The 13,621-nt window shown below is 45.7% G+C and overlaps 1 protein-coding gene across 1 annotated transcript; it reads left to right on the top strand.

The window, feature by feature from the left end:
• Positions 1-4,877: 4,877 nt before the first annotated feature.
• LOC115799201 (NACHT, LRR and PYD domains-containing protein 1b allele 3-like) lies at positions 4,878-7,795 on the top strand. The gene is made up of 3 exons (XM_030756222.1): positions 4,878-4,953; positions 5,069-5,111; positions 6,634-7,795. The coding sequence occupies exons 1-3, from the start codon at positions 4,878-4,880 to the stop codon at positions 7,793-7,795; spliced, it is 1,281 nt and encodes a 426-aa protein (XP_030612082.1).
• Positions 7,796-13,621: the final 5,826 nt, after the last annotated feature.

Consider the following 13,621-nt stretch of genomic DNA (forward strand, 5'->3'; position numbering starts at 1 on the left):
CTCTGACTCCGCCCCTCCTGCTGCACCTGAACCACCTGTCTGACACTCCCATTCATTTCCTCCTTCATAAAGTGGCGTCAGAGGAGCGAATTCATCTGCAGACGTTCATGTTTCTACGATCACTGAAATCCCAGTTAGTTTGTTATTTTTGTAACATGAAGCTTTTACAGTCGTTCACTCGTCAGGCTGTAAGGACGGAGACGGCGATGATGTCACGCATTTATAATGAGGCAGCTGTCAGACTGTCAGTCACTTCCTCTGAAACATTTACTGTAGTTACTGCAGCATCACTGTTACATCACAGTGATCTGGATGAAGCTGCTGACACACAACACACTGTGGATGGAAACATGTCCAGATCAGATGATGTGAATGTTTGAGTGAAATCAACATTTTGAAGATGTCTGTAATTCAAAGTATGAATCTCGACATATTTTCCATTGAAAATCACCTAAATTTGTGATCATAGGCTCTATAACGGATCTGAAAATCATGTTAGAGTCCACCTGAATTCTCCATTAAAAAAATAAATAACCAAAAGTGAGGGTGCTATTCTACCAATAGATTCCATTTTTATTGTATGAGTATTTAAACAATTAAATGGCCATAAACTGAACTGCAGCAGAAACAGTTTTTATTAAGTAACAAACTGGCCTGAGGTCAGCTGCTGTCTCAGTCTCTAACACACAGGTCACTCAGTAAACTCAGTCTGAGCTGTTTCTCCACAGTTTTATCTTCACTTTCTGTCTCCTGCAGTTTGTCCATCAGGCTCAATAATTAGATTTTATAAATCAAATGTAAAATTAGGATTCAGCTTCATCTGATGGAGATTCAGGTTGTGTAAATGATGACAGCAGATATTATAAAGAAATGATATATTTGATAACAAACTGTTATTCTGTCTATGATGCTGACAGAGTGGGTCAGACTGACATGGATCAGCTGTGTGGCAGGCAGGAAGGAGGACCCCAACGCAGGATACGCCAGACAGAGGTAAGATAAAAACTCAGCTTTATTCGGCAGAGCTAAACAAAAGGCAGGACCGGGCAGGACCAGCGGCAAAACATGCAGAACAAAATTAAACTCCACTTGAGCTCCAGAAAACAGGGGAAACTGACAGTGGCACAAAGCATGGGAAACAAAGAACAGGACAAAGACGAGCCGACAACGCGACAGCAGGCACTGAAAACACTGGACTTAAATACACAGGAGGACTGATGAGGGAAGAGGAAACAGGTGGGAACACAGGTGACGCTGATAACACTGACGAGACCAGGGGAAGCAAAACTGAACACAAGAGACCGGGACTGGACGACTATCAAAATAAAACAGGAAGTAAGACGATGGAACAGAGACGCAGACCTGACACAGAATAGAGAGAGAACACCAGGGACTAGAAACAACAATTAAACCCAAAACAGAACAGACAAAATGAAGCAACACAAAAACACACGGGGTCCAAAGGACTCCGGACCATGACACAGGCTGATTAAAGTGACTCGTCATGCTCCACACTGACACGTGCGATGCTCCATACATGGACTAAAATGGAGGCTCCGCCCTTTATTTACCCGTTACCATGGTGAATCCTGGTATCAGAGCTCCATTGATGATGGCTTTCTTTCCTTACTCACGCGCGCGCTAACTCAGGGTGATCATACTCAGAGTTGATTGAACTGACTCTGATCAGCTGTTCTGGAACAGGAAACTCAGAGTCTGTTTTTAAACTCAGAGTTTGTTGAACCTGCTTCCTGGAACAGGCCCCTGGTCTGAAACAAAGAAGGAAACAAAACACTAAACTGGGGATAAACACTGACGGCAACACAACAAAGAACAGAGAAAACCTGAGGGCTGAAATACACACAAGGACATCAGGGAGAGTGGAAACAACAGGTGAAACAAATGAAAGTGATAACACAGAGGAAGCAAAACTACACACAAAGCACAGAGAACAGGAGACTATCAAAATAAAACAGGAAGTGTCCAATATGAGGGAATAACAGACAAAAGAGACACCCCAACACAAGGGAGGCCAACTGAGGGAAAACACAGTAAACTGTAAAGCTACAGCAGAGGAACCTAAACAGTGAGAAAAACCAAGAAACACAACCAGAAAATACAACAGAACTACACAAAAGGAACATAAAACACTGGCCACGGCCCCAAACTTGCTCTGTAAGAGTGACTGTGCCATGCTGACTCTTTTTGTAGCACTTTGTCACCACCACAGAGCGCACAACGAACCTTGATGTTGTCATCTTTAGCTGACACAAACTCACAATAGTGCCTGTATTTCAGCTAGAACACACACATCTCTGTCCTCCCTCATTGTTTGTACTGAGGAAAATGACAACAACAGTAACTCAGTGACTTGGATAATAACTTTAATCTGATAGATCAGAGTAACACTTTACTGACGTCACTGTAACAAATGTATCCATGTCATCTTCATCTTCTGAGTCAGCCATGTGTAATCTTTGATAAAATTCTGTCACATATTTTGAAATAATGTTTTCATCTTCACATATCACATCATGAATTCTACATTTTCCAATAAAAGATGCTCAAAGTTGCTTTTTTAAAGAAATCCTTTAAAAAACGTTCCCTCCTGGATCTAACAAAGGCACCTTCAGCTTTATCATCTCTGTTTTCCAAACCTAACATGGATATTCTTTAGATTCAGGTTCAAATCTGTTTTCTCAGATAATTTCATTATTTTGAAAATTTCTCTCTTTTTTCTCTGAAGCAACCTTCTTCCCGTTCTTATTGTCAGATTCCTGATTTCGAATGTCATTAATTCCCAGCACTTCCCAAAACTATTAAGAGATTTTGCTTGTGTCCAGTATTTGTTAAGAAGTCTCAGAGTTTCATTTTGAATTCTTCACTTTCTAACAAACTTTTGTGTAATTTTCCAGTAATCTTTATTCTGAATGTGTCTAATAAATTTCATATGAACCTTAATGGGGCCCCTTCAGCTTGCTTCCTGCTGCATTAATAAACTCCTCTGAATAAATGACACTGATGTTCCTGTGCAGGTGTAACCATAACCCAGAAAGGGACGACTGATTGGCCCAAATGTGGCCCACATCTGCAGCTTTCATTGGGCCACATGTGACCTTGACTGAAGACACTGACCCAGGGGGAGTTCACAGGTCAACCCAATATGTGCCGAATGGCAGGTGGGTAAAACCAGGAGCAGCTGGTTTCCCACTTAGGTAACCGTCAGCAAACAGACTGTGGTTTTCTTTAAGGTTTGTAGCTTTGTGAAGATTACAAATATGGAAAATGACATTTTCATTAATTCATTGTGTCCTGCATTATTAATGTGTGGTTGACACAGTCTGATCACAAACCTGAGGAGTGGTCACCCAGAATAGTGTTCCAGCAGCATACTGAAGTATTTAAATCTGATATTAAGTTTAATAATTTTTCATGTCCTGCAGCCTCCTGCTGCTTCCATGTGATTCCACACAGATACTGATGTCACCCCACAGTCCCACTTCCACAGTCTTCACTGATCCTTTTTCCTTCCTCATCCTTATCATTCATTTCTGTGTGCAGATGTCACAGTGCAGTACGTATGTTCAGGGACCAAAGTGGGATTTGGGAGGTCAGTGAGCTCCATTCTCTGTCCTTCCTTTTTGTTCCTCCGGTTAGCCTCAAAGCCCTGCAGTGAAACCCTCAGTTTACAGATGTCCCCTAAACACATCACAGTTGTGCAATCATGAAGTTACAGTTTTGAAAAGAGGACAGTAAATTAGTTACTGAATGCATGTGTGTCTGTGTGTGTGTGTGTGTGTGTGTCTGTGGGGGGGGATTGTGGTCTCCAGTTTTATCAAGGACTGCTCATCTTTGTGTCAGTGAATGAAATATTCATCCATCCATTTTCTTCCACTTTTCCTCTTCAGGGTTTGCAGGTTGTGGGGTGGAGCCTATCCCAGGCGGGGTACACCTGTACAGGTTGCCAGCCCGTCACAACTTCCCAAATCCAGGTGGCCTTTCAAAAGTGTCAAATCCTTTCGATTTATGACCTGCTCACTGATCTGCCAGGCAGTCGACCCCAGAGTGACACACAATAAACACACAATAAACACACAATAAACAGAACTTCTTTCGATAAATGAGATCAAAGAAAGCAACAGAAGTAGGAAGTAAATAAATCAAAACACTTAAATCAACAGTTCTCAGTCAATATAATCAAAATAAGACAAAATAAATCAAACAGTATAATCTAACCCAAATTATATCAGTAATCAATAAGGTCAATAATCAGCAGTCCTTTCACATCAGTAGTGTCTTAATTCGATAATCAAACATTTCAGTAATCCAGAATATGCTTATAATCATTATTACTGAAAACTGCTTAATCCAAAGTAATTAAAATCAGTATAAAAACATACAAAAAATATCCCCCAGGATCCATGCAGCCAACACCAGAACACAGCTGAGCCTGATGGGGACGACAGCACTGACCGGCATCTTTTGCAGCGTCGTTTCGACACACAGAAAAATTGGGCTGGTGACGTATGCGCTGCACTGAGTGCTGCTAGTTACTGTCTGTGTCTGTGCTGCTGTATCTGCCGTCTGTACAGAGAGCGCAGAAATGTTCACTAAAGCTGACTCTGATGGAAAGCGGACCGCGGTGAGTTAGTGGGACGGAGACCTTCCACGCTCAGCTCCACAGACGGAGCAGCGTCCTCACATTTATTCATAAAATTCTGCTTCTACAAAGGGAAGAAGGTTGAACTGAGGTTTGACTGTCAGCTGCTCACAGAAACGGATTTTCTTACTGCTCCACATTTTGAACTGTACATGTTCACGGTGTACTTTAGACTGCAGCGCCGGAAAAGACCGGCGCTGATTGGCTGGAATACGACATGACGCAGTCAGAAATATCCTTCAAATACGTGTCCACAGAACAGGTTTCTCTGCAGAGACACCGCAGCTCATCAGGTAAGCCAAATATAAGAGTAGTAGCAGGATCAGGCTAAATGTAAAAACGATCAGGAGGTAAAATGTTTAAATTCGTAGTCAAATTTGTGTCATTTTTACCTCAATTCCCAAATAGTCAAAAGAGTCAAAGTTGCCCAGGGAAACCTTTTTACAGTTTGGTGAGTCCTGAAAAATTGCAGCAACCCCTCCACCTCTCCTGTTCTTTCTATTTTCATTTAAGAAACTGTAATTAGGGGGTGCTGATTCAATGAGTACAGGTGTTTCATTGTTGTCATGTTTCTGTGAGAAACATAACGTCAATATTATTCGCAGTAATGAAGTCATAACTAAAGGTCCCTTTGCTGATAGTGATCTTATATTTAACAGGGCCAGTTTGAGTGTCATGGGGTGGATAGTTCTACAGCTTGAGGTTGCTTAAGGCAGGGGATTAATCTGAGATTAGATTTTAGGCCGTTGTATTTCCGTGCTGTTTTTCTATTAGTAATTCTGACAGGGATGCTCCTTTATCTTAGGTTACAAACACTTGTTGTAGTGACCTCTGAGGGAGGACTGCAGCCTTCCTCTGAAGTCCTTCACATTTGTTTTTGTTATTATGTTGATCAGAGCCCAGCGCACTATTACGTTTTATATGTGCAGCTTGTTAAGCTGTAAAATCCCTGAATGGAGCACAAACTGTATCATACTGTAACAGAATGTGCATGCATTCATTTGGAGATGTGGAAAATGTATAAATGTTTCAGTGGATCCAGTTTGAAGTGTCGGAGCTCTGATGTGCTTACATCTATGAGTAATGGCACAAAAACCTCTGAACAATGATAACCACACATACTAATGGAAACTGAAGCCTGTGATTGTATATTCATACAGGTGGTGTGTGTGTGTGTGTGTGTGTGTGTGTGTGTGTGTGTGTGTGTGTGTGTGTGTGTGTGCGTGTGCGTGTGCGTGAAAGAAGAAAAACAAGTTCTGCAAAAATTTCTCTCCCTCATGTTTAAAGTTTGACTCGCTTATTTTTGTAAAAATGTGATTATTTTGAAGTGAAACTCTGATGTTGTGTCGGTGCTATTTGGACTGAAATCAGACATAACAGCTCTTTGATTCTGAAAATCTGTGAGACCTGTGATCACACGTTTTATGCTTTTCTTTTAACATTAAAGTAGAAAATGTGGTTCTTTGTTTTCTTAAAGCGTGTCTGTGTTAGTGATCAGTGTTTCTCAGCAGAGCTGCTGTATCTGATTTTTCTTCTTTACTTTTACTAGTGACAAGAAGCTGATGAACAGCAGCCAGAAGGAAGACAGTGAAGAGTCTGTTTTACACAAGTTCTAAGAAGTTTACTTTAAAATGAGAGAAGATGAACTGTATCTGTAAGAGAACACAGTCAGGCGAGATAAAAGAAAGATGCTCTAATAGACTGACCGACCCCTTTGAAGGACAGCTCTCCCTCTGTGGGAGCAGCACGGTGAAAACATGGAAGTTTCGATCAGCATCCGTCTCTCAGTTATCTGATGATCTTAATAACCATCTCGTCTCCTTAAAACACGTGAAAAGCAGTCCAGATATTTACCTTCTGGAAGCAGAGCCATTTATCAAGACTGAGCACATCCCATCTATCAGCATCCTGCCACCCGTTTCTCATCTCCAGCTCTCCAAGGAAAGTTCCTGCTGCTTGGATCATTCCCACAGTCTTCCTGCTCTGAGCAAAATCCTAAAGAACAACTTCAGACGAGCAGCAAGTTTACCTGACATGAAGCTGAAGGAGTTTACACCTGCCATCAGTGCTAATGACTGTGATGATGAAACCTACAGCTTCCAGTGCTCCTGCCCGGGCCTGTACCAGTGCAGTGTGAGCGGCCTGGTGTTTAACATGAAGGGAGAAGGGGGCGTGGCCTACAGGACCGTCCCTTGGAACAGGAGGCTGCTGGCCCAGCACCACAAGAAGCCTGCAGGACCCCTGTTTGACATCAAGTGTCTGCAGCAGTCTGTGTGTCAGCTCCATCTCCCACACTGTGAGATCATCTCCACAGGTGGAGGTCGGTCCTTGCAGGTTGCTCACGTCAGTGATGAGGGCATCGAGTTCATCGGCCCTCACCAGGTAACAGAGACTCATGTTGTTGTAAACATCTCAGGGTTTTCTGCTTATGGTAACGTCAAGGATGAAGACTCTCCCCCTGACCCGGTCCAAGCTCTGGTTCTGCTCTTCTACAAACCCCCTGAAGATCCTGATCTCAGATCTGTCCTTAGTGTACTGTTGTTACCCAGGAACATTGTGATCCGTGATGTACAACGCACCAGGAGGAAATTAATCGGAGAGGAGAGGTACTTAGACACGTCCCCTCACTGTAAACTGCAATCAAAGCAGGTTTACACTCTGTCCACGTCTCCTGAAGACGACCTGATCAAAGTTCAGCCAAAAGAAACTGATTTTGATGGTGAGAACCACGAGAGCTACTTCCCATCTTTCCAGGTGGTTTTCAAAAGAATCCTTACAGAGATTCACCTGAGTCTGAGACACAAGAGCAGCTCCAGCTGTGTTTGGGAAAGTGAGGTTTGCCTTTTGGCCAACAGACTGAGAACTGTGACTCTCCCTCCAAAGGACAGGCTGTTAAATGTATGGAGTTCCTTCATTGATGGGATTTCAGGACCGGTTCTCAGCAGCCTGATGGACAAACTGCTGGAGAAAACAGTGATAACTGATGCTGAGAGGGAGGCAGCTGATGGAAAGAAGGGAAGGGAAAAAGCTCGTTTTGTTATCGACACTGTGAGGAGGAAAAATGCCAGTTTAGAGATGATCGAGTGTCTCAGTGAGCTCGATCCCTTCTTCTGCAGCAATCTTGGGCTGATCTGAAGCATCAGTCAGTGTTGCTGAATGTGAGCAGACAGTAAATCCATCTGCACTTCAGACTGTCTTATGTTAGATCATCAATAAACATCAGTAGATACATTTGAAACTATGTACACATGTGCAAAGTTGCAGACTTTATATGGTAAGTTTTCCGAGGCCTCTCTGTACTTCTTTCATTGTGTTACAGGCGGATCTTTGTGTTTTCACCTGCCTGCAGACTGATGAGGCTGCATGCTGTTTTTCTTTGTCATCAAATCTGTATTTCCTTCCACAGTGTCCCCCCCCCCCCCCCCCCCCCCCCCCCTCAGCAGATGACCCCCCCCCCCTCCCTGAGCCTGGTTCTGCTGGAGTTTCTTCCTGTTAAAGGGAGTTTTTTCTTCCCACTGTCACCAAGTGCTGTTCATAGGGGGTCATTTTGACTGTTGGGGTTTCTCTGTAATTATTGTAGGATCTTTACCCACAATACAAAGTACCTTGAGGCCACTGTTGTGATTTAGAGCCATATAAAATGAATTGAGCTGCTTCCACAGAATATTGTGTTCTGCAAAAGGTTACATTTTAGGAGGAAATGAGAGATGCTCCTGAAGATGACCTTAGGAAAGTTCAACCAAAAGAAGCAGAGTTTGATGACGAGTACCATGAAAGCTTCTTCCCATCATTCCAGGTGGTCTTAAAAAGAATCCTTACAGATGTTAACCTCACTCTGAGAGACAGCAGCAGCTCCAGCTGTGTTTGGGAAAGAGAGGTTTGTCTGTTACCCTCCGGAGTGAAAACTTTGGACACTGGTCCAAAAAAGAGGCCGTCAGATCTGCGGAGCTGCTTCATCAGAAGAATATCAGGACCTGTTCTCAGCAGCCTGCTGGACCAACTGCTGGAGAAAAGGGTGATAACTGATGCTGAGAGGGAGGCAGCAGACACAAAGCAAAGCAGGAGTGACAGAGCTCGCTTTGTTTTTGACACTGTGAGCAATAAAGGTGAAGCTGCCAGTTCAGAGATGATGGAGTTCCTCTGTGAGGAGGACCCCTTCCTCTGTGAACACCTCAGCATCACTGCAGACAGCATTCAAATATAAATGCTTCACTTCAGTTTCATTTCTATGGCACCAAACAGCCTGTTACTGTTTTCTGAAGCGTTTAAATGTTTTTGTTTTGGATGATCAGTAATTATGTGTCAGTTTGAACTTTTCATGACATGATGATGAATATTTATGATGTATTTTTTCTAACAATATATTTAATTTAAACCCTTCAGTAAAAATTGTGATTGTAAACTTTTTAAATAAAGTTTTATTATTTTATAATTAAATGATGTTTCTGCACATTTCTGGGGTTCTGTTTTTGGTTTAGTCTCAGATCTCATAAAACAATAGTTTAATAAACTGTATTCAGACATTTGTTTGTCACCAGGTGAAGTCACCCCCGAAACACGTCTCTGCATCACCAACCTGCCCCAAACATGAGAACCAATCACAGCAGAGCCCCCTCCGGCAGCTCTAAGATACAAACATGTATAGTTAGATGCTGGGCTCCCATCACACACTGAGCAACAGACTCACACACTCCTGACACTCCCATTTTCTAGCTGAAGAACAAATTCATTGTTTAAATTAATGAAGTTATTAACATCAAAGAGAAACAACCATAAATCTATCACAGCATAAACATAAAGTCATCCTTGTATCTGATCATTTCACAGGAGTGTTGTTTTTTATGCCACATCACACTGACCTGTGAATGATTCCAGCAGAAAAAGGCACCTGGCTCAAGGGATGAAACAATGTGCAACAGGTCGGGATGCAAACCTGCACAGCCTGCTTTTTGCCTTGCAGCAGACATGGTCGCCTGCTCTTCCACAGAGCTACTCTGGCACCCTTTAAATTGTATCTTTGGGCACTTTGTTACCATCAGCCGGTCACAAAAACACATTTTTACCATTTATTTAGTCGAGTCTATGAAAAATACCAAAGATAACACAGTTTGACAGGCATGACCAGTCTCCATGTGTTTAGTGGACCTGGAGAAGGCGTCCCTCATGGTATCCTGCTGGGGCCGCTGCAGGAGTATGAGGTTTCTGGCCACAGTGAGAGCTTGGTCTGTACGGCCGGCAATAAGTCAGACTCGTTTCCTGTGGGTGTTGATCTTCACCAGGGCTGCCCTTTGTCACCGATTCTGTTCATAATTTTTATAGACAGAATTTCTAGTCGTAGCCAGGTGAAGGAAGGCCTCTGCCTCAGTGGCCTCAGAATCTCCTCTTTGCGGATGATGCGGTCCTGTTGGCTTCATCAGGGGGTGGCCTCCAGCTCGCAGTAGAATGGTTCACAGCCAAGTGTGAAGCGGCTGGCATGAGAATCAGCACCTCTAAGTCTGAGGCCATGGTCCTCAGTCAGAAAAGGGTGGAGTACCAACTCCAGCTCAGGGACGAGTTCCTGCCCCAGGTGGAGGAGTTCAAGTATCTCAGGGTCTTGGTCACGAGTGATGGGAGAAGGGAGCGGGAGATCGAGAAATGGATCGGGGCTGCCTCTGCAGTGATGTAGACGCTGCACCGGTCTGTCGTGGTGAACAGGGAGCTGAGTGTGAAAGCGAAGTGGTCGATTTACCGGTTGATCTACGTTCCTACCCTCACCTATGGTCACGAGCTTTGGGTAGTGACCGAAAGAACAAGATCACGAATACAAGCAGCAGAAATGAGTTTCCTCCAAAGGGTGGCTGGTCTCTCTCTTAGAGATAGGGTGAGGAATGCAGTCATTCAGGAGGGGCTCAGAGTAGAGCCGCTGCCCCTCCACATCAAGAAGAACCAGTCGAGATGGTTCGAGCATCTGACTAGGAATCCTCCAGGTTATCTCTTGGGTGAGGTTTTCCAGGCATGTTCACCTGGCTACGCCTAGAAATTCTGTCCATAAAACTTATGAACAGAATCGGTGACAAAGGGCAGCCCTGACGGAGTCCAACACCCACAGGAAACAAATCCGGCTATACGGACCAAGCTCTCACTGTGGTTGTACAAGGACTGAATGGCCCGCAACAATGGGCCAGACACCCCATACTCCCGCAGAACCTCCCAAAGAACACCCCGAGGAACACGGTCGAATGCCTTCTCCAAGTCCACAAAGCACATGTAGACTGGTTGGGCAAACTCCCACGCACACTCGAATATCCTTGAGAGGATAAAGAGCTGGTCCAGCGTTCCACGACCAGGACGAAAACCGCATTGTTCCTCCTGAATCCGAGGTTCGACTAACGGACGCACCCTCCTTTCCAGCACCCTGGCATAGACCTTACCGGGGAGGCTGAGTAGTGTGATCCCCCGAAAGTTGGAGCACACCGTCCGGTCTCCCTTCTTAAAGATGGGGACCACCACCCCGGTCTGCCAATCCAATGGCACTGCCCCAGATCTCCACGCGATGTTGCAGAGGCGTGTCAACCAAGACAGCCCTACAACATCCAGAGCCTTCAGGAACTCAGGGCGAATCTCGTCCACCCCAGGGGCTCTGCCACCAAGGAGTTGTATAACTACCTCAGTGACCTCACCCCCAGTGATGGTCAAGTCATCCCCCTCATCCCCAGACTCTGCTTCCACTACAGAAGGCGTGTCAGTGGGATTCAGAAGGTCCTCGAAGTATTCCTTCCACCGTCCGACTATAGCCTCAGTTGAAGTCAGCAGCACCCCCCCCCCCCCCCCCCCCCCCCGCACTATACACAGTGTGAGTGAAGCACTGCTTTCCCCTCCTGAGTCGCCTGACGGTTTGCCAGAATCGCGTCGATGCCGTCCGAAAGTCTTTTTCCATAGCCTCACCGAACTCCTCCCACACCCGAGTTTTTGCTTTGGCCACTACCCGAGCTGCATTCCGCTTGGCCTGTCAATACCTGTCAGCTGCCTCCGGAGTCCCACAGGCTAACCAAGCCCGATAGGACTCTTTCTTCAGCTTGATGGCTCCCTTCACCTCCGGTGACCACCATCTGGTTCAGGGGTTACCACCACGACAGGCACCAACCACCTTGCAGCCACAGCTCTGAGCAGCAGCCTCAACAATGGAGGTGCGGAACATGGTCCATTCGGACTCAATGTCCTCAGCCTCCCTCGGAATGCTGTCGAAGTTCTGCCGGAGGTGGGAGTTGAAGATCTCCCGGACTGGGGCTTTTGCCAGGCGTTCCCAGCGCACCCTCACAATACGTTTAGGTGTGCCAGGTCTGTCCAGCATCTTCCCCCGCCACCTGATCCAACTCACCACCAGGTGGTGATCAGTTGACAGCTCAGCTCCTCTCTTCACCCGAGTGTCCAGAACATACGGCCGCAGATCTGATGATACGATTACAAAATCGATCATCGACCTGCGACCTAGGGTGTCCTGGTGCCATGTGCACTTATGGACATCCTTGTGTTCGAACACGGTGTTTGTTATGGACAAACTGTGGTTTGCACAGAAGTCCAATAACAAAACACCATTCGGGTTCAGATCGGGCAGGCTGTTCCTCCCAATCACGCCCCTCCAGGTCTCACTGTCATTGCCCACGTGAGCGTTGAAGTCTCCCAGCAAGACTATGGAGTCACCAGATGGAGCACTCTCCAGCACCCCACCCAGCAACTCCAAAAAGGGTGGGTACCCTGAACTGTCATTCGGCACATAAGCGCAAACAACAGTCAGGACCCGTTCCCCAGCCCGAAGGCGCAGGGAAACTACCCTCTCGTCCACCGGTGAAAACTCCGACGTACAGGCAGCAAGCCGGGGGGATACAAGAATACCCACCCCAGCTCGCCGCCTCTCACCGAGGGCAACTCCAGACTGGAACAGAGTCCAGCCCTTCTCCAGGAGACTGGTTCCAGAGCCCAGGCCATGCGTTGAGGTGAGCCCAACTATATCTAGCTGGTATCTCTCAACCTCACGCACTAGCTCAGGCTCCTTCCCCACCAGAGAGGTGACATTCCATGTCCCAATAGCCAGTTTCGATAGCCGGGGATCGGTCCGCCAGGGCCTCCGCCCTCGGCCACCGCCCGACACACACTGCACCCGACCCCTACGACACCTCCTGCGGGTGGTGGGCCTGCAGGAGGGCGGGCCCATGTAACCTCTTCGGGCTGCGCCCGGCCAAGCACCACGGGCTAATGCCTGGCCACCAGATGCTCTCCCTCGAGCTCCCTCCCCAGGCCTGGCTCCAGGGTGGGGCCCCGGTAACCCTATCCCGGGCAGGGTAAACTGTTCCCTTGTTTTTTCACTCATAAGGGTCTTCTGAACCGCTCTTTGTCTGGACCCTCACCCAGGACCAGTTTGCCATGGGAGACCCTACCAGGGGGACAAGCCCCCAGACAACATAGCTCCTGGGATCACTGGGACACACAAACCCCTCCACCACGATAAGGTGGCGATTCACGGAGGAGTATTGCAACAATGCAATAGAAAATTGTCACAATAAATGACATTAGATATTAAGTTTTAATTATATAATTCATGTTGCAAATAACTTGTAAACGACGATTGAAACATTAAGTTCAGCAAACAAAAAGTGAATTGTGGGAATGACCCTTTAATGTGTGATGTAGCTGTGCGCACTGAAAACATTTTCTCTGTAAATACTGAGGTTTTCCAACCCAAAGGAAAACCAGTGACTGTTGAGACTCTGGGAACAATAACCAGATAAGTTTTTGTGAGTTTCATGATGTTTATTTTGCATTTGAGAAAAGTGTGTTTTTAGACGAGCAAATGGAGTAAATGAGACTCTGAGTTTAATCGGTGAAAGTGGAGAACTGATCGCTTTAATGATAATGTATTTTGAGTTTATGTGCATAACCAATGTAGATATGTGTATAGCGTACATTATGATTTAAGTGTGCATT

The sequence above is a fragment of the Archocentrus centrarchus genome, chromosome 20 (genome assembly GCF_007364275.1).
Source record: "Archocentrus centrarchus isolate MPI-CPG fArcCen1 chromosome 20, fArcCen1, whole genome shotgun sequence".
NCBI lineage: Eukaryota > Metazoa > Chordata > Actinopteri > Cichliformes > Cichlidae > Archocentrus > Archocentrus centrarchus.

Excerpts from the sequence above, each read along its gene's own strand:
- LOC115799201 (XM_030756222.1), top strand. The coding sequence starts at position 4,878 with ATGACGCAGTCAGAAATATCCTTCAAATACGTGTCCACAGAACAGGTT. Across the intron at positions 4,954-5,068 it reads GAGACACCGCAGCTCATCAG|TCAAAAGAGTCAAAGTTGCC; the intron begins GTAAGCCAAATA and ends ATTCCCAAATAG. Across the intron at positions 5,112-6,633 it reads GGAAACCTTTTTACAGTTTG|TCTTCCTGCTCTGAGCAAAA; the intron begins GTGAGTCCTGAA and ends TCATTCCCACAG.